Source organism: Protopterus annectens, chromosome 1.part1, assembly GCF_019279795.1.
Source record: "Protopterus annectens isolate FY-2018-M chromosome 1.part1, PAN1.0, whole genome shotgun sequence".
In the NCBI taxonomy this organism is placed as follows: domain Eukaryota; kingdom Metazoa; phylum Chordata; order Ceratodontiformes; family Protopteridae; genus Protopterus; species Protopterus annectens.
The window spans coordinates 447263859-447288616 of NC_056726.1; the positions used below are offsets into that span (position 1 = coordinate 447263859).

The 24758-nt window shown below is 42.4% G+C and overlaps 1 protein-coding gene across 1 annotated transcript in view; it reads left to right on the forward strand.

The window, feature by feature from the left end:
* Positions 1 to 24758, forward strand: part of LYST (lysosomal trafficking regulator) — a 3825950-nt gene that overhangs the window by 3315587 nt on the left and 485605 nt on the right. The window contains exon 41 of the mRNA XM_044075805.1: positions 90 to 246. Coding sequence (XP_043931740.1) covers positions 90 to 246 — 157 coding nt within the window. The remainder of the gene's footprint in view (positions 1 to 89; positions 247 to 24758) is intronic.

A 24758-nucleotide genomic window follows, 5' to 3' on the forward strand; every position in this document is an offset into this window, starting at 1 on the left:
AAGCTCACTGAACTTTTAAGTAAGTTGCCAGCACCTACAAAAGATCTTTTACCACAACTTAAACAATTCATGATTTTTCCCTTTTTCAGTATTTGGAAGAGGAGTATCGTAAAGGAGCCCGAGATGATGACCCAATGCCCCCTGTCCAGCCTTATCACTACGGATCTCACTATTCAAACAGTGGAACTGTCCTACACTTCCTTGTTCGACTACCTCCTTTCACCAAAATGTTTTTGGCTTATCAAGGTATGATAAAGAAATGTAATCAGGCGAAACAAGTAGAAGCATTTATGAATTTCTTTGCACATTTCAGTTTTTTTTTTCATTTGACATGATTTCTTGCTGGCCAGTGCCTCCAGCATATAAACAGAATTTAAAAAGATGTGTCATATGAGGGAGGTAGCAGTATTCGAAAAAAACATAATTTTTGGAAACTAACAAAGGTAGCTAGATTACCAAGATGCACACAATCAATATATAACTTCATATTGTTGATTACTGCAAATTCATATATTGTTGACTGTTAGAATACAGAAAGAAAAAAGGTAATGTATTCTTGTGTTACTATTGTCAAAACAAAATATTGAACAACATTCATTGCTTCTCTGTAGGGATTAATGTTTGTGCAATTTGTGTCAGAGGAAAAAGTTCACAAATAACATCACAACACAATCATCTGTTTTAGCTCTTGATCAAATAGTTGTATTTATCAAAAAAATGCTCATTTAGAAAGTACTACATTTCCTAATAGCTGTTTGCTGGAGAGGTTTAACACTATAGCAAAATAGGTAAATACAAAGGAAAATACTCACAATATTAAAATTATTATTCATGACTCAATTGTCCGACAGTGTCCAAGGCATCCATTTAAACATGTTTTTCCTCATATTTAGTCATTTGATGATACAATGTTTCATTCCTTTTATCTTCTTCATAATTTGCATGATATCTTGTGTCTGTGTTTCCTTTCCACTTTCTGGTGATTGCTTTTGTTTCAGCTAGAAATAACAAATCCAGCAGAGTCTTTGCCACTTTTGCTATTCCCTCTTCCTTATCTAAACCAATCATCCAGAGAGATGCTTTGATTACCACATTTCCAGGCCAAAAAACATACAAGTCCTTTCAACATTTTATATCATTTATGTGTGATTCTCGTTTGACTCAGATGTTCTTGCCCATTTTCTATTTATAGAAGAATTCATTTCAGACATTTTCCCTTTGGACTCTGCACGATTTCAACGCCTTCAGATTTCTATTAATTTATTGTGCAGTTGGCTGTTTATATCATAGATTTTCTATTCATTTACTGTGCAGTTGGCTGTTTATACCATAGACTGCAATCATATCCATGTATTGTGCCCATGTCAGTTTTTTTTATTCCTGTCATTAACTGATCTCAGTAGATAAATCCCCTACAAACATTCAGAGTTCTTGAAATTTCTGCTGCTTGCAGCCCCCACTCTTTTCTTCAGAAGCCATCTCGTTTTAATAAATGTGTGTTGTGTCTCTTTCAGTGAGTATTTTTATCAGCTTTATTAGCTCCACCAGTAACACCGTGTTGCCCTTTTCCTGTCCAGCATTCTGACCTTTAATAAATTTATACATTCCTCTGATCAACCCCAAGTGGTATATTACTGCAGCTTTCCAATTAGGGTTGTGTTTTGGGTCTAGTATCTCCTGTAGCATTTTAAGCCTTGCTGTCTTGTGTACTATTCAAAGTCAGGGACTCACAACCCTCCTACATGTCTTTGCAAAGTTAAAGTGTTCCATGCCACCCAGACCTTTTATTCCACCCATATGAATTGTGTAGTGTTTTTTTATCAATTTTCTAAAATTCTCATCAGAGGGAGGGAGAGGCAGACCCTGAGGTGTGTGTAATACCAGTGGGAGAATAAACCACTGCACTGCCTGAATTCTTTGTGTCACTTCTAGACAAATATTCCTCTATTCCCATAAAAGTGATTAACTTAAAACATTCCCTAACATTAATGATAACATGCCTTCATTTGTGTCTTTTAACTTCAATCCTGAGTAATCTAGCCATTTGGAGTACACAACCTAACCCTAAGCAAATAATTAGTTTTTTATGGCTTTAGTGTTTTATGTGTTTATGTTATATGCAGGTCTACCATATAGACAAATGTTTTGAAGTATTACTACTGAATACCTTTCAGAATCTGTCAAGTAAAAAAGCAAGGCAACTTGTTAGTAAATGCCTACAGCACATAACCACTTTTTTTTTTCTACTTCAACCTGCTTGACAAAAGTTCAAGGTAAAAAGCAGATATAAGACAGGAAAGAGGACCTGATATAACAAACACTTTTGAAAAGCTATTTCCTATCTTTATCTGTGATGAGGAATTATAATACAAAGATTTTATTAAATGCACCTACATCTCAGGAAGGTCCATCACTCTTAGTACTTCATACACTGCTAGCAAACCCTCTAACTGCCTTTTTGGTTTCCATACTTGAAGTTAGCAATGCTATTTGGTTTTGTTGGCGTCTTTTATTAACATACCAGTTTTCAGTAAGGTATCATGGGTGATTCTGCCTGGCACAAAACCCGTCTGTTCCATAGCAGTCAGTAAGGACAGGATGTGAGCTAATGTTTTGGAAACCAGTGAAGTAAATGACTTATAATCTTAAGAATCAAACTCTTGAAGGATTCTTGTCTGACTTATGAAATAACTATTATGATTATTTTACATTTATTCATTGCCTCTCCAGTTACCAACTGTAGATCGGAGTGCAAGTGATGTGCACTGTATCTTTAAGAAGTATGTCAAAACTGTACATGCACATATAATATCCCAGACACGTGCACTCCATAGGGCCATTTTGTAAGAGCATTCACAGTGATAACATGCATGAATGCAGTTGATTGTTTGTGTATAAGTTAGTCAGTAACCTTAAATAATAATGTGTTTGTATAAAATAAAGCTGCTTGAACAGAACCCACAAAGACTCTTCTATTGTGTCCAGAATGGGAGAGCGGCATGGTGTCAGAACTGGGGTAGAAAAGAATCGAATCTGAAGCCATGAGGTGCAGAGATGACAGCGAAGGTAAAAATAAGAGAAACAAGCAAAAAAAAAAAAAAAAAAAGAGCCAAAAAAGAATCAAAGGTAATGAGAAGTAACACAAATGGTTTACTTGATAGAAAAGACAAAAAGGGACAATACAAGGGCACAAACTGTACTATTAAGCAAGTGGAAGGCATAACAAGTTTGTTAACTAAAAGGAAATGTTTAAAATAATCATATTTGATGGAATGATTAACAGTAAAGCTAAGCAAGCATGTTTAAAGATGAAATGAGCATGTATAAAGCAAAACAAGTGTGTTTCAAGGAGAACTGGGCATGTTTAGAGTAAAACGAGTACAAGAAAAGTACAGTGGGCATAAAAAGGGCTTAAACGAGCAAAACTAATATAATAAGGGCAAAAAGGACACATTAAGCAGAAATAAAGCAAGGCGACTGCATGTGTTTTGGCATAGTGCTATGTTTTCGCATAACTTTGACTTCATATTGTATCAAGGGCATAACTAAAGTTATTTGAAGTATCTCAAAGTGTGTAACAGTGCTTACATTGTGTGCTTATTATTGTGCATGTATTTTGAAAAGTTTACTGTGTGCAAAGTGCAACTATTTCATGAAATACAGTCAGGGTATAGCCATTTCCAAACGTTTCTTGTGCTGGGTATGTCTGCTCGCAAAGTGTCACCATTACAGTGTGTTTCTTGCACTGTAAAGAATTGCCTAGTAAGGTACCGCCATTTTGGGGACATTTCAGTTTGCTGTATACAGTTATGGGGAAAGTGCAATTACTTCAAAAAGATATTGAGTTTAAGGCAGAGAGAGATGTCCGATTTGTCCACATTGTTCAGTTATTTGATGTGTTTCTTACACTGATAAGAGGTGATTTTTTGCAAAATACAACATTACAAAAGTATTGCAGTGCCCAAGAGTTAGTCATTTGCATCTTAAAGTTGTTTGAGATGTTTCTTAAAATGATGATAAATTTCTTCAGCATTTAGCCTTTCAAACGATATTACAAGAGTATTAAAGTGCCCAAGAAGTTTATTTAGCAAAGTCCAGTTATTCAGTGGTACAATGAGCTGGTCTATTAGCATTATTTCGAAAAGCCCAAAAGGTATAAATTCAGAAGCACAAAGGCATTGGACAAAGTTACAAATACTGGCATATTTGCCAATGTGTATGTTTGTGCTTATTTGCAAAACCCTTCACTGGTTTGTGTTAATATGGCAGACAGATTTTGAAATCCCCTACTACTTGTATTTGATCAGAATATTGCAGAAAATTGGAGTATATTTGAGCAAGAGTACAATATTTTTATACAAGCAGCATATGCAGATAGAGATGCATGCACCAGGGCATTCATTTTGCTAAACCTAGCTGGGTCAGAGGCCATAGAAAGAGAGCGTTCATTTGTATATGCACCTGCAGTATATGAGGGAGAAGGTGAAAATCATCATATTGTTGTGCAAGCTGAATCAAGGGAAGAGCTTGAGTGTTTGAAGGGCAAGTTCAAGAGAAATGTGTAACCCCCAGGCAAATATTACACTAGAGAGGCATTTGATTTACACTAGAGATCAGAAACCAGGGGAAACACTTGCAGCTTATATAACTGACGTGAGAAACAGAGCTGAAACGTGTCGGTTTGGTGACGTAAAAGATGAGCTGATAAAGGACAGGCTTGTGTGTGGTATTAACAGTGCTGCTATGAGAATTGTGTTACTTTGTGACAATGAATTAACATTGAGCAAAGCCATAGAGATTTGGAAAATCCATGAGGTGACAGAAAAACACAAAAGTATGCTTGCGAGTGACAAGAGCATGGTTTCAGTTGGCTGTAGAGCAAATGTAGACAGCATGCAACAGCTAGCAAACAAAAGCAGGCCCAAGCACGTGGCAGCTACAGGGTTGCCAAGGAAGGCGCACAGCTTTCCATGAAATTCTAAAAATGGAGCAAGTTCCAGCTTAGTGCAGTAGAAGCATTAATCAACAAAACCCAAGTCCAACTTTATTAACTGTCGCAATTGTGGTGCAAATCATGAGTCTAAAAGAGAGAAGTGCTTAGGGTTAGCAATGTCTTAAGTGTAAAAAAATGGAACCACTTCAAAAAGTTTTGTAAATTGAGTAAGCCTCACACGGTTGTAAAGAAAGGTCACACAAAGAAACAAGTTGATCAAGTAGAGTCGAAGCAGTCAGCTTTCTATGTGGATGGTGTATCTGTGCTTGATGAGAGAGTTGATGCAGTGAATTTATTAGCAAGGAGCGACGTATTTTGTACTGTCTGGATTAATGGAAAATCCACAGAGCTTAAAGTAGATACTAGTTCAAAGTGTGTTATATCAGCAGACACATTTGCTAAAGTACTAACTCAATGTCGCCAGAGACTTGTTGATTATGGAGGTGAAGAAATTCAAACCGAAGGTTCAGTGATGCTTTCATGTTATTTGACCAAGAACTGTTGCATCTTGTTATTCTACATAGTAAGAAAGACAGTGCAATCTTTACTGGGCCTCAAAGATAGTCTGAGAATGAATCTGCTTTCTTTTACTGAAGAAGTTCATCATATAAGTGCATTTCCAAGTTCTAATTTTTCAGAAGCCATTTTCTCAGAATATGCTGATGTTTTTGATGACAAGTTAGGCAAACTTCCAGTTGTGTATTCCATGAAGTTAGACCCAGAGGTCACTCCAGTAGTCAGACAAGCAAGAAGAGTTTCGATAGCTATGCAGGATACACTTAAAGCTCAGTTAGATAAAATGGTGCAACGGAGTGTGATTTGCCCAGTCACAGAACCAACTGAATGGGTATTGTCCATGGTAGCAGCTCACAACAAAGGCTCAGATGAAATTAGAATATGTATTGACCCAAGAGATCTGCACAAAGCTTTGAAGAGACCATATCATCTGATACGCACAAAGAAGTTGCAGCTCTATACCAAATGCCACTGTTTTCTCTGTCTTGGATGAAAAGAGTTCATTTTGGCAAGTGATGCTTGTTCACAAATCTTCATTTCTAACTACTTTTGGTACTCCGTTTGGCAGATACTGATTCCTAAGGATACCATTTGTAATAAATTCTACAAGTGATGTTTTTCAGCGTGCAATGGAGCAAATTTTTTCGGATTATCCTTGTGCCATAATTGTCGATGATTTATTGGTTGGAGGCAGTGGTGAAGCAGAGCATGACAGAAACCTAAAGAAAGTTCTAGATAGAGCATGTGAAGTCAACCTGAAGCGCAATCCTCTGAAGTGTAACTTCAGACTTCCAGACGTTACATACATTGGTCATTTGTTTACAAGCCAAGCAACGCTGATACTGAACAATTGATGTTCTGTAGACCTATCTCGCCTTCGTTCTTACACATGGGTTCGGAGCCGATCCTCGACTCCGACTCGGCCTATTAGCAAGCTCAAAGTCTTCTAGTTGGCTCGTGGCTAGGTAGGTATCCCATGGTGCACCAGTATAATCCCCAGATCTCGTTTGTCGCATCGAGTTCAGATATGCTTCTTCTTGGCCGTGGCTAAGTTTGATACATTTTGCTACTTTTTCTATATTACAGCTTAACTTTTCAAGTTATATAGCCTTTGCTAGTGTGTTACTATCGTTAGAGTAGTTTTAGTGTGCTGAAGTACTTTTTTTCTTCTATTTAGTGAATTATTGTTGAGAACTGGTTGGCCTTGTTGTTCTCCATGGTATCCTGTGTGCCAGTTTTGTTCTATTTGATGGGCGTTTTGCCCCTAGTTGTTATTTACTGTGCTAGATTAGCTTAGTTTATAAGTTTGATCATTAGTACTTACTGTTAAGGCGCTCATTGCGCTCAATTTAACCTTCTGTGTATAGTGTTCTTTAGTGTGCAGTGTTATTAGCTTAGCTAGTTAGTGTTCTATAGTGTGCAGTGTTTTTAGCTTAGCTAGTTAGTTTTAGAGTAATCCACCAACTTATTTGTCGGATATTTACCTTAGTTGACAAGAGTTCTTGATATTTCAACCCTTTTTGATTCTATGGCATAGAATTTGTATAGATGCCTCTACCTTGTGTGTGTGTCGGTATATTTGGTAGTTTCAGACCTTTACTATCCTCTTTTCTAGGTCCGTTTAAGTTAGAGGACCTAGGTTTCAACCTTTCTTTTCTACCCAGGGCTAGGCCCGTTTGAGTTAGAGGACCTAGTCCTCGTGGTTGTATGATTGTTAGTGCGGTAAGAGCTAGGCCTGTTTAAGTTAGAGGACCTAGTCCTCTGTGTGTTTAGCTTGTGTCCTTTTGCTGCATCATCAGTGCCATGTGTAAAGAGACAAAAGATCATAAACCCTCGGGGTTTAACAAATGTGTGAAATGCTTGCAGAAGATGTCTATTACCAATGGCCACAGTAACTGTGTGTATTGCCTCGGAACCATCCATTTACAAGAAACATGTTTGCTTTGCCATTCTTTCAGTGCCAGGGTATTGCAGGAGTGGAAGAATAAACTAATATTAAAAGGTCTCCTTAAGCCTTCCTTTGAGGAAGACTTGGCCAGTTCGTCTTCCTCCTCTAAATCGCATGGATCTAAAAAAGAAAAGACTAAACCTTTCAAGAGGCATTCCCCGGAGCCATCCAGTGCCTCGGAACTGCCTCCCAAAATGTCGAAACCAGACAAGTCTTCTCCCTCTTCGTCTCCACTGATTTTGGAACTGATCGAGGGTGTACCTACTATGAATACAGTGTTGGCCCCAGGTAGTTCTGAGCCGACCACTGATAGCAGACATCGGAGCCGGTCCAGAAATCCTTTGCCTGTCTCCCCAACTTTAAGGTCCCCTATCTTACAGAGGTCTAGATCTCCCACACTGTCTTCCAGATCTTCCATGAGCCTATCAGAAGAAGATGTGGAGAGAGTAGTGCTGAGACTCCTGAAGTCGTCTGCCTTACCCAAATTGCTGTTAGTTCCATCCCAGTCAGTCCCGGAGACACTTGAGTCCATTTCTCCTTCTGTGGTTCCTCCTCTGAGCCATGCTGGGCTTTAGGAGCCGGAGTGCTCGGTACCGCTGGTTGTGGAACCCTTAGTTCCAGCTCCCCCCAAGGCTATCTTGGAGCCGAGTTCCGCTCCAGCACCTTTGGTGACGTCCGTGGTGTCTAAGAGCCGAAGCTCCCCAGTTAGCCCCAAAGGGGACACCTGGAACTGGACCTCTTCGGTTCCGAGTCTCCATCTCGGTTCGTCAGCTAGGGTGAGCTCGGACCCTACCTCTATCTCGGAGCTGATGACTTCCTCCATCTCCTCGGAGCCGGGGAGGTCTTTGGAGCTGGAGAGGTCAGCCTTTGAGATAATGAGGAGTGTGCTGTCCCGATCATCGGCTCCACCCAGGGGTACCGACACTCTTCTCCCTCGGGCACCGACCTCCGTCTCAGCACCTACTCCATCTCTAGACAGCAGAGACCTGCAACCTCAGGAGCCCCTGGCTGGTGGCCCCCACTCTTCCGAGACCTCCCCGGAATACCCTTTTCAGGAGCCCCCTCGTAAGAGGACATGCAAGAGGAAGCATGTAGATTCCCAGGATGAGTCTCTTACCTCTGACACCGACCTCGAGGAGTCAGAAGGGTCCCCCAAGTCATCCTCTGATGATGTCTCCTTTGTTGACATCTTAGACATCCTTAAGCAGAGGTGCGGCTGGCACACTGTTACCCCTTCTGATGAGGAGTTGGTGTACCTGAAGGCTTTTGGATCTCAACCTTCAGCCTCTTGGGTGTCTCCATCTTTTGACGAACTTTTAGATCTTTGACACAAACACAAACTGGATCCGTACTACCAAAGGAAGAAGCACCACAGTGTATCCAACTGCCCAAATAAATCCTGCAAGCAGGATTTATTTGGGCAGTTGGATACACTGTGGTGGTGCTTCTTTTGGTAGTACAGAACTTTTAGATCTTGTTAGTCGAAAGGTGTGGGAGACTCTTGATGCCGTGGAGCCATTCCCCAGGAGACCCAATAAATTTTTGTCAGCCCCCAAGGAGAAGGAATTTTTATCTAAAGGTGTTCCTGTAGATGCCATGGTGGTGGCGGCGGCCACTAAGAAGGAACTGGCGGAGACTTCTTCATCTGTCCATCCGCCGAACAAGGAGTCTCGAACGATGGACAAGTACGGGAAGCATATCTCTTCATCAGCGGCATTCACTCTTCATATTGCTGAACTACCTAACACATTGTACAAGGCTTCAGAGAGATCTCCTTAAGGAGTTTGGAGAGACTCTCTAAGGTACCTCTACTGAAGGAGTCCCTGATAAGGTGTCTACTCAGTTGTCTACCTTGAATTCCATTGTTAACTCGTTCATGAGGCTGATTTCTTATGCAGCCAATGGACCGAGCAGGGCAGCGGGTTCAGGAGTTTCCCTTAGGAGGCACTCCTGGATGCACTTGTGTAATTTTGCAGAGCCGTTCAAGTCTACCTTTACCAATGCCCCCTTTGACGGTCCTTCCTTGTTTGGACCTAAGGTAAAAGATGCACTCACCAGGTGTGAGCAAGAAGGGAAAACGCTCTCTGCCATGGGAGTACATTTTACCGTCCCCTCTAGACCATACCCCAAGGGTCAGAGAGGTGGTAACATGTGGTTCAAGAAGTCCCAAAGGTTTTTCCAGGATGCACAAGGTGACTCGTCCTTCTGAGGCAGAGGAGGACGAGTAAATGGTAGATGTTGCCCTAGAGGCAGGGGCGGACAGCAAAACCAGGGAGGCCGCGATTCGTTTCGAGGCCGGCCTTATCAGCGCTCCTGATGTGGGGCCCGACTGTGCTTCTCTGGAGCCGGTTGGGGGTCACATTTCTTTGTATCCAGAATCCTGGCTAATTATCACCCGAGACAAATGGGTACACATAATTATCACCAGAGGTTACTCCATACCCTTTTCTCTTCCAACTCATGTTCCCAAGAGGATTCCGGATGTTCCACCCAATCACAGGGATCAAGCAACTGTAGAAGTGAACAAGTTGCTCGCAAACAGAGTCATCCAAACCATCCCCGCAGACCAGATAGGGTTCGGAACTTACTCCAGATTCTTTTTAGTGCCAAAATGTACAGGGGACTGGTGGCCCATCATGGACCTCAGCAAATTAAATGAATCCATAAAGAAGAACAAGTCCCGGATGGTGACACTGCAGTCTATACTCCCTCTATTAGGGAAAGACACTTGGATGTGCTCAATAGAACTCCAAGACGTGTACTACCACATAAAAATGGGCACAGCATCGAGGAGCCATCTACGCTTCCGGCTGGGAGCCAGTCACTACCAGTTTTGTGCTCTGCCCTTTGGTCTCATCGTAGCACCCAGGGTGTTCACAAAGTGTATGGCAATAGTGACAGCTCACCTGAGATGTCTAGGATTCCAAGTGTTTCCATATCTGAACGACTGGCTCCTGACCGCCTCCACCAGCCATCTAATTATTCAAACTTAGAGACTCCACTATCCAACTTTGTACCCAGATGGGATTACTATAAATTGGGAAAAGTCTGCCTTATCGCCCTATCAATCTGTGACTTTTATAGGCGCAGAAGTAGACACAGTCGCCATGTTGGCTCGTCTTCCAGCAGAAAGAGCACAGAATCTCGTACAAGTTCTTCATCTTCTCCCCCTCTGGAAAGTCCAGGCAAAGACAGTGCTGAAACTTCTAGGGACCATGGCCTCCATCATATTACTAGTCTCTCTTGCCAGAGTAGACATGCGGATTCTTCAATGGCTTCTATCGTCTCACTGGTCTTTCCAAGAACTGCCTCTATACCACCACATCCTGTTAACAGAGTCTTGCAAAAAGGACCTCCGTTGGTGGATCCAACCCAACCAGCTAACGGCAGGCACTCCATTCCTTCCTCACCAACCCGTTGCTACTGTGACCAGTGATGCCTCACAGATAGGGTGGGGGGGCATTATCTAGGCATATCAATGTCCTAGAGATGAGGGCAGTGCTTCTGGCGTTGCAAGCACTCCACAACCTTCTTCCTCTTGGGAAGATAGCAATATAATCAGACAGCATGTCGGTAGTATGGTATCTCAACAAACACGGCGGAAACAGATTGTACCCATTCTGTCAAGAGGCTGTTCATGTTTGGAAATGGGCAATATCTTCCCAGCGCTTTCTAGTGGCAATGCACATCCCGAGGACAACCAACGTGATAGCCGACAAACTCAGCCAGGCAATCTTGATGCCTCACGAGTGGTCTCTAAAGCAGGAAATAGCGGAACAGATTTTCCACAGATGGGGACAGCCTTGCTGCGATCTTTTTGCCAGCCCGATCAACTCCAAATGCAGCAGCTATTTTTCCCTTATCCCCCCTCCGGGGAAGTCGCCGAGAGGCACACTTGTTCACGATTGGCCCCTGGGTCTCCTTTATGCTTTCCCGCCCTTTCCTCTCATATCCAAGGTGATTCAGAAAGCAAAACTGTTGGGAAGCAAATTGATCCTCATCACTCCTTACTGATCTCGGCAGGTTTGGTTCCCCTTTCTTGGGCCTCATCTACTAGACTACCCATGGACTCTGGACTCAATGCCAGATCTGTTGACGCACATGTCAGGTTCTCTTCATCCCAACCTCCACACCCTCAATTTGACAGCATGGCTGCTCCAGTTCAATTTGACAGCTTGGCTGCTCCAGTTCCATCCGTAGTCAGGCTTCATGATTTCTCACCCGCTGTGATTCACATTCCTACATCTTCTCACAAACCCTCCACTAGAAAGTTATACACCAGCAAATGGAGAAGGTTTTCTATCTGAGCTGAGGAAAGGAATGTTGACCCTTATATTGCTTCTATTCCAGTGGTATTGGAATTCTTGTTTGAACTTTTTCACCAGGGTTCTGCTGCGGCCACAATTAGGGTTCAGTTGGCAACAATATCAAATTTTCATTTGCGTCAACATGAGTGCAATCTGATGTCACACAGATTGTGTAAGACCTTCCTTAAAGGTGCTACTTTGTTGAGACCTCCCTTTCAAGAACCGGTAGCGTCATGGGATCTAAACTTCGTCCTGTCCAAATTAACATCTCCACCCTTTGAACCAGCTCATTTGTGTTCGTTGAAGTTTCTGTCTTGGAAGACTTTGTTTCTGGTGGCAATCACATCTACTAGACGAGTATCAGAGTTACAAGCACTGTCTGTCAAGCCTCCTTATTTGATTTTTCACAAAGATAGAGCATCTAATTCATCCTTTGTCCCCAAGGTGTGCTCTCATAACAACTTGAACCAAACTGCTTCCGGTGTTCTTCCCTAATCATTCCAACGCAGCAGAATACAGATTCCATCAGCTGGACGTTCACAGACAATTACAGTTCTATCTACGCCGGACCAAGGAATTCAGGAAGTCAGACCAATTATCTGTTTCCTTCTCCGACTTCAGATTAGGTCTCCCGGTTTCCAAAGTGACCCTTTCTAAATGGATCTCCAGTTGTATATCCTACATTTATTCTTCTGATGGTAAGCCTTTACCATTCAAAATTAAGGCTCATTCTACAAGATCCCAGTCTACTTCTGCAGCCCTTCAAGCCAGGGTTCCAATTGATAATATTTGTGCAGCAGCAACATGGGTTACCCCTCACACCTTTATTACTCATTACAAATTGGATTTGACCTCTAGGGGTAGAGCCTCCTTTGGTTCCACGGTACTCAGGAGAATTTTTCCGTGAGCCACCCAATAATTATTTGCTAAGGACGCTGTCCCATGTGTAAGAATGAAAGCGAGATAGGACTACAGAACATAAAGAAGTTATGTACTCAACATAACGTTCCATGTTTGTAGTCCATCTTGCCCTTCCTTCTTATGAACCCACCCTCCTACCCCCTTCCTGGAAGGATCTGGAGACAAAAAAATGTTTTTTTAACAAGTGGAGACCTTTTGTTATTGTTCTTTCTGGATAGTTTTTTGTTCTTTCTCTCTATAGTTAGCAGCAAACAAGATCTGGGATTATACTGGTGCACCATGGGATACCTACCTAGCCATGAGTCAACTAGAAGACTTTGTGCTTGCTAATAGGCCTAGTCGGAAACAAGGATCGGCTCCGAACCCATGTGTAAGAATGAAGGGCGAGATGGACTACAAACATGGAACGTTATGGTGAGTACATAACTTCTTTTTTAATAAAACAGAGCTTTCAGGTCAAACAAACCCTTCATCACTATCACCTACACTGATGAAGGGTTTGTTTGACCTGAAAGCTCTCTTTTCTTAAACAGTTGATCTGATATTGTTAATCCTCGTTCATTCCTTACGCATGGGTATCGGTTCCGACCTTGGAACAGAGCCGGCCATTTTCCAAGCTCGCGTCAGCTTCAAACTCTCGAGCTAAACTCTTACCCACAATCCCCCCTCTCCCTGTTACCTCAGATTTCGTTTGCCACGTTGCCATTCAGTTGTGTCAAGCTGCTTCTCTTGAGCTAAGTACAGTTATTTGTTGTTTAATAGTCATTTATATTACTTTTCTGTCAGAAAAGTTTCTATTTCATTGTCTTTTACCCTGTCGCATCTAGCGACCATTTTTTCTTCAGGTTTTCCTTCTCTTTTCTCTACCTTTTTACCGCAAGGTATTCTTCCCTTACCATCATTAGTAATCCTTCCTTTCTTCCATACCTTCGGGTATTCTTTTGTACCATTGCTGGTACCCTTTTCTGCTTTCTATTTTTGCTATCATGGCAGATAAGAAAGATAGTCCGGGGTTTAAACAGTGTTCTGATTGTGGGCACAAACTACCTACTTCTGATGCACACTCCTTGTGCGTTTATTGATTGGGGGAGTCCCACTTATCTGTTGACCTGCCCTGTACTATCTGTGAAAACTTTTCAAATAGAACTTTGTTGGAAAGGAAAAGCAAGCTGTTACTGAAGAGACTTCTTAAATCTCCCTTTTCAGAGGCTATACTGGGTTGGAGGCCTCAACCCCTCCTAGAGCCCATAAGAAAATCCTGGAAGTTCCTACCAAGGCTAAATCTTTGCCTTCATCCCCTGCTGGGGACTCCCACCAACCAAAGCCTAAAAAGGCTAAAGTTTCGGCTCCGGAGCTCACTCACTCAGCCCCAGTGCTTTTGGTGCCTAGACTTCTGGCACCAGGGCCTTCGCCTCCATTAGTGATCTCAGCTCCGTCTTCTCCTGCAGCCTTCACTATATCAGCACCAAGGGGCTCCTCGATTCAGACTATTACCACTATATCGGCACTGACTGTTCAGTCGGCGCAGACCTTGACCACGTTGGCTCTGATGTCTTACTCGGAACTGACGCCTTTATTGTTGATGCCAGTTTTGTCGGTTTCAGCCTCGGTACCGACAACCAATTCGGCACTGATCCCTGTGTCGGTGCAGACCATGACCTCGGCACCGATGATTTCGTCGATGCAGAAACCCGTAGTCCAGTCTCTCTCAGCACCATTGTTCTTGGTGTGGACTGGTGAGATGGGCACCGAGTCTGCCTCTTCTGTGGACAGGCCGGTTTCTCCCTCAGTCTCTGTGAGGTTTACTAGAAGCCTTTCCGAACATGATTTGTTGCGTCTTGTGGATCAGGTACTCATGGCCAGAGGTATCCCATCCCTATGAACCATCCTTCCTTGGGAGGTGATCACCCGTCTCCAAAGACCCCTTCTTATTCTCCTCCTTCATCGCCTTTGAAGTCCATGAATATAGCACAGTCTTCCCCTTCTGCGGTTCCCTTTATGAATCTCACTAAGGAACCGCAGTTGCCTTTGTGGCAGGAAAGTTTTGCTACGACCCAGGATGTCAGTTGTGACAAGCATAGTTTGCTGCTCCACAGCCATCCAGGGACTCCGGGTCGGCAGGCTGAGACACTTAGGGGAGGGGTGACCCCTGTCCTAGACATTCGCTCCTCTTCAGGTGGATCAGCCTTCCAACTGATGGAGAAGGCTTTCGCTGCTGCTGGCGATAGTGGACTGTCTACCTTCGCCCTCCACTGGTACACTGGTTTCACAAGTCACACTGAACGGACACTGGGTGCAAAGGCCATAGGACATATTCCCACAGGAAACCCCTTTTCTGCTGTCTTCCCCAGCTTCTCCCGATGAGGAAGTCCACCGGAAATGTTTGTGTAAGAGGAAGCACATGGACTCCACAGAGGAGTCCCTCACTGAAGACACAGATTTTGATGAGGGGGAAGGATCCCCTCGGTCACCCTCTGAGGTATCATTTGGTGATATCCTCAAAATCCTGAAACAGAGAGGTGACTGGCAGTCCTCTAATCCAACCTCTGAGGAATCTGTGTTCCTGCAGTCATTTCGTGCCTGGCCCCCTACCCCCTGGGTTACTCCACCTGCCGATGAACTTGTCCGGCTTATCGTGCAGTGTGCTTGGAAGGATCCTGACACCGTCAAAGCTATTCCCCGGAGGCCGGATAAGATTTTGTCCCCTCCTGCTATGGATCCCCATTGGTCAAAAGGTCTTCCTGTGGATGCTTTGGTGGTGGCGGCCGCAACAAAAAAGGATCTGGCAGAAGAAGAAAACCAGACTGTCCACCCACCTAACAAAGAGTCCCGGACCCTGTACAGGATATGGAAGTACATCTTTGCATCAGCGACCTTTACTATCAGGTCCCTGAATTATATGGCACACTTTACCAGGCTTCAAAGGGATCTGATTTCTGAGCTTTCTGAAACCTTGGCGGGTGCCGTGTCTGATGAGGTTCGTGACAAAGTGGCCTCTCAGCTGGCCACCATTGAGTCAATATCTAACTCTTCTATGCGACTGATATCTCACACATCAGAAGGAGCTGCTAGAGCAGCAGGTTCAGCTGCGGTCTTGGGACGACACACCTGGATGCACTTCTGCAATTTCGCGGAACCCTTTAAGGCTTCCTTTCTTAATGCTTCCATTGAGTCCTGCTTGTTGTTTGGACCCAAAGTTAAAAGCACACTGGCCAAATGTGAACAGGACGGTAAGCCCCTTTCTGCTGTAGGTGTCTGTTATTCTTCCACTCAACGTGCTTTCTCCCAAAACCAAAAGAGTGGGAAGATATGGTTCAAGAAATCTCAGGGTCCTTTCCGTGACACACAGGCTAAGTTTTCCCCTAGAGGCAGGGGGGAAACTCACAGGAAAGACGCTCGTTTCGGGGCAGAGGGGGTCCGCGTAACCAGGGTTCCAGGGATTCTTTCCCTGGCCAATCCTACCAGTGCTCCTGAAGAGCGGCCCAACCCTTTTCCCCTGGAGGTGGTTGGGGAACGTTTCTCCTTGTACCCTTCTGCCTGGCTAACCATCGCCACTGATTCTTGGGTACAAAGGATTATAATCAGAGGTTATCATATCCCCTTCGATCTTTGTCCTGTCCCTTCAAAAAACCTTCCCGACGTTCCACCCAGTCAAAGGGAAGAAGCAGCACTAGAGATAGAAAAGCTGCTAAGCAAGAGAGTCATCCAAATAGTCCCTCCAGACCAGATAGGATCCGGATTCTACTCAAGACTATTTTTGGTGCCAAAGAAAATCGGGGACTGGAGACCAATTTTGGATCTCGGTGTACTGAACAAGTTTGTGAGAGTGCAAAAATTCCGGATGGTCACAATACAGTCTATCCTCCTGCTTTTGGAAAGAGATGATTGGATGTGCTCAATAGATCTTCAAGATGCGTACTACCACATAAAAGTGGACAGGCCATCAAGATGATTTCTGCGCTCCTGTGCAAGAGCCAGTCACTACCAGTTCAGAGTACTGCCCTTCGGACTCTCTACAGCCCCCAGAGTGTTCACAAAGTGCATGGCAGTTGTCACAGCTCACTTACGATTTCAAGGATTCCAGGTGTTTCCATACCTAGACGACTGGCTCATTTCCACCCCCACCAGACATCTACTGGAAAAAGCCTTGGCATACTCTCTCCTCGCTGCACAAAGGCTAGGCATAACCATAAACTGGCAAAAATCCAATCTCATCCTATCTCAGTTGACAGAATTCATAGGGGTTATCTTGGATACAAAGAGCTGCAGAGCTGCTATTCCAGAGCACAGAATTTTAAGGATAAAGCAACAACTGATTCCAATCCTTTCAAGGGAGAAATCCACAGCTCACTCGGTTCTACAGCTGTTGGGTTCCATGGCAGCCTCCATCACCATTGTCCCCCTGACCAGGTTTCACATGAGGCTTCTACAATGGCTACTGCTCACCCAGTGGTATCCCTTTCAGCATCCTCTTTCAGCCATGATTCGAGTAACCCACAGGTGCAAACAGGATTTAAATTGGTGGATGACACACAATCTGTCACAATGGTCTCGCCCCTTCTCCCCCCAGCAACCGAAGGCCACAGTGACCACAGGCGCCTCCCTGATGGGGTGGGGGGGGGGCTATGTCAGGGACAGACAGTCCAAGGCACTTGGTCTGAACTGGAGGCCTATCTGCATATAAATGTTCTAGAACTGAGGGCAGTGCTTCTGGCGTTGCAAGCATTCCATCCCCTGCTGCCGTCTGGGACAATTGCAATTCAATCAGACAACATGGTGGTGGTCTGGTACATTAACAAGCAGGGTGGAACCAAATCTTACTCCCTTTGTCGAGAGGCCATGAGGATATGGCAATGGGCGATGGCTACCAACCGTTTTCTTCTAGCAACGCACATTCCCGGGAGTTCCAACATGATAGCAGACAGACTCAGCAGGTGCATTCTTCAATCTCACGAGTGGTCCCTGAATCCCTTAATAACAGCGGAGGTCTTCCACTGCTGGGGCCGTCCTTGCTGCGACCTCTTTGCATCCCCGACCAACTACAAATGCAACAACTACTTCGCTCTGATTCCCCCTCCGGGACAGTCACCCAGGGACGCTCTAGTCCATGATTGGCCCTCGGGTCTTCTTTATGCATTCCCACCCTTTCCTGTTATTCCCCAGTTTCTGAAGAAAGCCTGTCGGTTGAAGAGCAAGGTGATCCTCATAGCACCATATTGGCCTCGACAGATTTGGTTCCCCTTCCTTTGGCCTCACCTACTAGATCGACCATGGATTCTCCATCCAACCCCAGAGTTGATCTCACATCCACAGAACCTGATTCATCCCAACTTGAACAGTCTGAAGCTCACGGCTTGGCTACTCCAATTCCCTTGATTGCCAGGCAGAATGATCTTTCTTTACCAGTACATGACATTCTCATTGCATCTCATAAGTCTTCCACTAAAATTACTTATCTGAGCAAGTGGAAAAGATTTACCTGTTGATAAACAAGTAGATCCCTTCTCAGCACCAGTGTCAATAATACTAGACTATCTGGCCAACCTCTTCCAATTGGGTCTATCGGCCTCTACCATTAGAGTTCATTTGGCTGCAATTTCTAATTTTCATGAGGGTGTCCAAGATTCCTCTCTTATGTCCCACAAATTGTGCAAGACCTTCATAAAAGGTGTGAATCATCTGAAGCCACCTTTTAGAGAACCTATTCAACCATGGGATTTATCATTAGTTCTACAAGCTCTGACAATGCCACCTTTCAAACCAGCCTGTTCTTGCAACCTCAAGCATTTGTCATGGAAAACCTTGTTTTTGGTCGCCATTATTTCTGCCAGATGTATTTCTGAGCTTCAAGCTTTATGTAGTAAGAGTCCATACTTGATTTTTCATAGAGATAGAGTGTCTCTGAGAACTAATCCATCTTTTCTGCCAAAAGTAATCTCTGAAATGTCCATTAATCAAACCATTGAATTGCCAGTTTTCTTTCCCAATCATTCAAACAGAGGAGAATATTGCCTACATATCCTAGATATCCACAGGCAAATCTGTTTTTACTTAAACAGGACTAGGTCCTTTCGTAAATCTGACCAGTTATTTTTGGCTTTTTCTGGGACCTAGATTAGGATCTGCTGTCGCTAAGGTCACATTAGCGAGATGATTGAAGGACTGTGTGACCTTCATTTATACACAATGCAATATCTCGTTGCCTACTACCATGAAAGCTCATTCAACAAGGTCGGTGACAACTTCTGCTCCTTCCATGCCAGAGCTTCTTTACATGACATCTATGCAGCTGCAACTTGGGCTACGCCTCATACCTTCATCAATCATTACAAATTGGATTTGGCCTCCAGGGGAAGAGCATCTTTCGGTTCTATGGTGCTCAGGAATGTCCTTCCATGAGAGCCTCCCAGGAATAGAGGTAGCTGGGGACTCTGTCCCATGCGTAAGGAATGAACGAGGATTAACAATATCAGATAAAGAAGTTATGTGTTAACATAACTTTCCATCTGTATTGTTGATCCTCGTTCAGTCATTACGCCCCTCCCTCCTTCCCCATCCTGTGGTTTCTAGTGGATCTCACCATCTGGTTCTCTTAGTTTATTTGACCAGAGGTAGCCTCTACCTTCTTTGACTTGCAAACTCAATCTGAGGTAACAGGGAGAGGGGGATTGTGGGTAAGGGTTTAGCTCGAGAGTTTGAAGTTAAAGTGAGCTTGGAAAATGGCCGGCTCGGTTCCGAGGTCGGAACCAATACCCATGCGTAATGACCTGAACGAGGATCAACAATACAGATGGAACGTTATGGTAAGACATAACTTCTTTTTCAGTATCAGCATTGCTTGGTTTGTTTTATACTGTATCCAGTTTTGGTTTTATGAACTAAGCTTTGTTCTGCAACTGTTCAGCTTTTTTTTCATTTGTTTACAAGTACAGGCTTGAGACCAGACCCAAACAAGCAAACCGCTATTCTTGAAATGTCAGCATCAGAGAATGTACAAACTCTACAACATTTTTAGGCATGGTCAGCTATTTAGGCAAGTTTATGCTTCAGTGAGTTGACAACACTTTTAAGAGAGCTAATGCTTAAAAATGTTGCATGGTCATGGTTGGAACACCACCAGAAGACATTTGAAGACCTTAAGCAGAAAATTGCCACCTCACCTACATTAAAATACTATGCCATGAACAAACCAGTTACTCTTTCCTGTGATGCTTCAAAATTTGGTCTTGGTGCAGTCATGCTCCATGAAGGCAGACCAGTAGCCTATGCATCTAGAATGCTTACCCAAACTGAGATGCAGTATGCTCAAATTGAGAAAGAGCTTTTGGCAATAGTGTTTGCATGTTCAAAATTTCATGATTATATTTATGGTCCAGCTGTTCAGATTGAAACTGCCCACCAACCTCTAGTTACTATTTTAAAGAAGCCTATACATTCCGCTCCAGTGAGATTACAGAGAAAATGATGCTCAAATTGCAAAAGTAAATTTTCAAAATGGCTACACAAAAGGCAAATTACTTTATGTGGCTGATACCTTATCCAGATTGCCCAGCAATACCACACAGCAACTTAACGCAGAGAATTTTGACTTTGATGTGATGTCAGTTCTTAATTTTTCCACCACTAGACTTGATGAGTTAAGAGATCACACTCAGACTGATCCAATTTTACAGAAGCTCAATCTCTACATTAATGTTGGATGGCCGTCAAAGCAATCTAGTGTACCACCTGAAGTGCAAACCTAATTTCCTTACAGAGATAAATTGTTGATGGAAGATGGCATCATTTTCAAAGGTCCTAAAATTGTTGTTCCTGCTTCCTTACAAGAGTATATCCAGATTTTGCATCTTAGTCACCTAGGATCCACATCCACTAAGAGAAGAGACAAAGAATTAGTGTTTTGGCCTTCTTTACCAAAAGACATTGATAAAGTACTAACTGCATTTGCAAAGAGAACCACTTCAGCTAAGTCCAGTTCCTGAACTACCTTGGTCAGTCGTTGCAACTGATATCTTTCAGTTGAACAATCAACACTGTTTGGTTTTGGTAGACTCTTATTCAAATTGGTTTGAGATTGATCTACTACCTAACCTCACTTCCACTGCTGTTATTACTAAGTTGAAACATCATTTCTCAGTTCATGGTAGTCCACATAAAGTTCTTTCTAACAATGGTACTCAATTTAGTAGCCAGTTGTTTCAGAAATTTGCAAAAGAATGGGACTTTGTACATGTCACTTATAGTCCTGAATATCCTCAGTCCAATGGTCTAGCTGAATGTGCAGTACAAGGGGCAAATCAATTACTTGAAAGGTCAAAGAGTGACAATATGGATGTGTTCTTGAATTTACTCAGAAACGTACCCTGTGACGATATTCTTGGCTCACCTGCTCAAAGACTACTTTCCAGGCAAACTAGAACTACCCTACCCATTAATTCCAGTCTGTTGAAGAGTAAACCTAAGAAGAATAAAACCATCAAGGCTCAGTTGTTTAAGAAGTGTAATATCCAGAAATCTAATTATGACTACTCGAGGAGATTGCTTCGTCCGTTCAGAGAAAGAGAAGACGGTAAGAATCCAGACAACGAAAGGTTTTGGTCGAATAGGACAGATTACAGAAGTCTGTGCTGAACCAAGATCCTACCTGGTACACTCCAAAGATGTGGAATATAGGAGGAATCGTAAACATCTTCTTCATGTACCAGAATCACCATTACCATTACAATATTGTTTCTGTGATGCAGAATTCTAATTTATAAGTGAATCAGACACTGCTCCCATATCAGAATGTGTTCAAAATTCTGATTCCATTCCAGAAGATGATCAGAACATTCCACAGGTCAAACATTTTACAGAAACTGTTCCATTTGCAAAATCTCATTCACAATTTTACATCACATGATATGGGTGAGTATCAAAGCCTAGTGTGAAATACTTAGCAAAGTGGACTTGGTTGTATGTATCTGTGAATTTAGCATTGTATAATGCATGACAAAGAATTATATGTGATTTCTGCATGCCAGTAGACTCATAGCATTGTATGATCTATTTCTCAAAGAGAGAAGATGTAGATTGGAGTGCAAGTGATGTGCGCTGTATCTTTAAGAAGTATGTCATGACTGTATGTGGACATATAAAATCCCAGGCACGTGCACTCCATAGGGCCATTTTGTAAGAACAGTCACAGTGATAGCATGCATGAACACAGTTGTTTGTATATAAGTGTAAGTCAATAATCTTAATTATACAATGACCTCCCATTGTTATTCCAAAATGTGCACTCTGATTGGTCAGCGTGCACGTTGTAAATTAGACTTAAACAAATGGAAAAAGGTCTGGTCGCCCGGACTTTTTCCATTAGTATAAGTCTTTTTTACAGCAACGGAGAACGCAAGATCTCCGTTGCTTTTTAGACACTGTCTCGCTATGTTAAAGGAGTTTAACATAGCAAGACAGCTTTAAAAAAAGTAATGGAGATCTTCCTTTCTCCATTGATGTTTTTAAAGCTGTCTCACTATGTCAAATGGGTTTAACATCTCAGTTGCTTTTTTTAAAGCTGTCTCACTATGTTAAACTCCTTTAACATACCGAGACACTTTGTAAAAAGCAACGGAGATCTTGCTTTCTCCTTTGCTTCCACCCACAGCTGTGATGTACGGCATAAGCATATGCATGCGCAGTACATCAGAACTGCCACAGAATACCAGACAACTGCGGAAGGGCAGTATTGAAGCATTATACAATGCCATTATTTAAGAAAAGTAAGTCTTTTTTTCTTAAATAATGTCATTGTGTAATAGCAATAACCCACTTCTGGGTGTGGGTAATGCTGGATTTACCCACGGTTGTCTTTGTTTGGCCACTCAGGCTTCGCCCTCGTGACCAAACCACACCAACCGTGGGTATATCCAGCATTATCCAAACCCAGGCGTGGGTTATTGCTTTAATAATACTGTGTTTGTATAAAATACAGCTGCTTGAACAGAACCAACGAAGACTCTTCTATTGTATCCTGAATTGGGAGAGCGACATCAGCGTATCATTAGCTTTTCATAAATTTGGCTGTGACCACCACATTTATTCCTAATGGTAAACTAGCCGATTTGAATGGTTTACCCCTTTTGATTCTTTAATACTGCTTTCACCTCTTCCTCTGTATCGTCTTGCATCAAGCTGTTCCTCTGATTGTGGTCCAAACTTGCTCAGGAAGATCCCTTCTTTTATTTGTCTTTCTTTTGTGTTCGGCATCTGCTCTTTGTAATTGTTCATTAAACTGAAAAAAAAATCCCAATGTATCTCTAGGTTTTTCATAGACCCTCCCTATCCTTTGATCTGTAGTCTTGCATATTCATCTCATTTGTCTTCTTTTCTTTTTTAAGCCTTAAGGCTAAATGCTGTTGTCCTTTTGATGTTATTTCAGAATCTAAGACATTGGTTTTCCTTGTAACTTAGTATGTATCTATATTACCCTGTAACTGCAGCATTTTGTATTCACTTCCTTCCTTCTTATGAATCCCTTCTTCTTGTGCTGTCTGTAGTTCTGCATGTAATCATGCTATTTTTTTTAATCTACTATATTTTCTCATTTAAAAATTCCTTTGAAAGTTTTAGAGCTTCCCTTCCTTATACCTATCCCATATTTTTATTGTCTGGCACTCCTGTTTTGGTGAAAGCACATCACTGCTGTATAAAAATGATTCCAGTCAGCTTTTAAAGTATTTCCCTTGACAAAAATGTAGGCTAACTCTCAGATTTCTCTTAAACCTGTCCTTGTTGATGTACACTCTCTTGAGCAGTGAAAAGTGGTCTTGATAAAGAACCAGGATATTTATGCAGGCTTTCATTGAGGTATGCATACTCTTTTCTAACAATATTTTGTTTGTCCTTGAATATTTATATCTATGTGAGAAACCTGTATGAAACCTTAATGTCGCATACGTTTCTGCCATTGCAGTTTAATGCAGCATATTTACATATAAATTGCCCTAATACAAGTGAGTTGTGAGTTCTAGGACCAGTGCTTCACCAATGAAAAAAAAAAAAAAAAACTCTGTTCAGTCTTCTGCCTAGAAAACCAACCCTCCCAGTGATTTAATCTACTCTCTTACTATTGTAGCTGAAGTACATTGACAGATTTACAGTCATGTATGACACTCCCAGTAGCTTCCCTCTTACTAATGCAAATCTACCTTCATTCCAGCAGATCAAAAGCCATATGTTTTCGCAATGGTGCAGCAACACCCCATCAGTCTCCTAATGAATATGATAAAAACCCTAATAAATTACAGTAGAGAGTCGATTATCCGAAACATCAGTTATCCGAACGCAGCCTTCCAAAGCTTTCTGGGTAGGAAAAATCATAAAGTCTGATTATGTAAACCTTATAGGTGTTCGCTTGTGGGTATTGTTTGAGCTTCTACTACAATAATGTACTGTACCATTTTGTACTTACAATAAATTTGTTTTATTTTTCTTGTTTAATGTTCATCAAAAACATTTTTAGAAGTTTTTTATCTTGTTCAATTATTTGTTTGATTATCCCAACTACCTTAGATCATAATTAGTTAGAATAATCGACTCTCTACTGTGTACCCAAAGTTCATGGTATAAAATGCTCTCTGTCATTCATATGTTTTGCAGTAATATAAACTTATTTTTCTAATGTACACAAATACACGGATCTTTTCACAGGATTTGACAAAACATTAACATTCCATGGTAAGATTGCAGTGATTACTTATTAAATAGCTGGCCACTGTTACAGTAGCTTCCTGTTCGACTTCAACCCTTAACTTTTGGTTATGCAAGCTACAAAATGGTTCTGCATTCAGAAATATGTATAACATTATATTCGATAGTTATTCCAAGGCCACCGAGTCCTACGACCATTTATAGGTTCATAGGTTGCTACTAGGCTATCAGCCCTAGGGCCTATGCAAGCCTAGCCATAACAATTCCCTGGATATTTCTTCCCACAATATTTACTTCTCCAGGCCCCTGTCTAGCAGGGCGACTGACATGATCCCCGGGGTGAATTTCCTATCTCCCATCCAATCATCAAGATGTGTGGGTA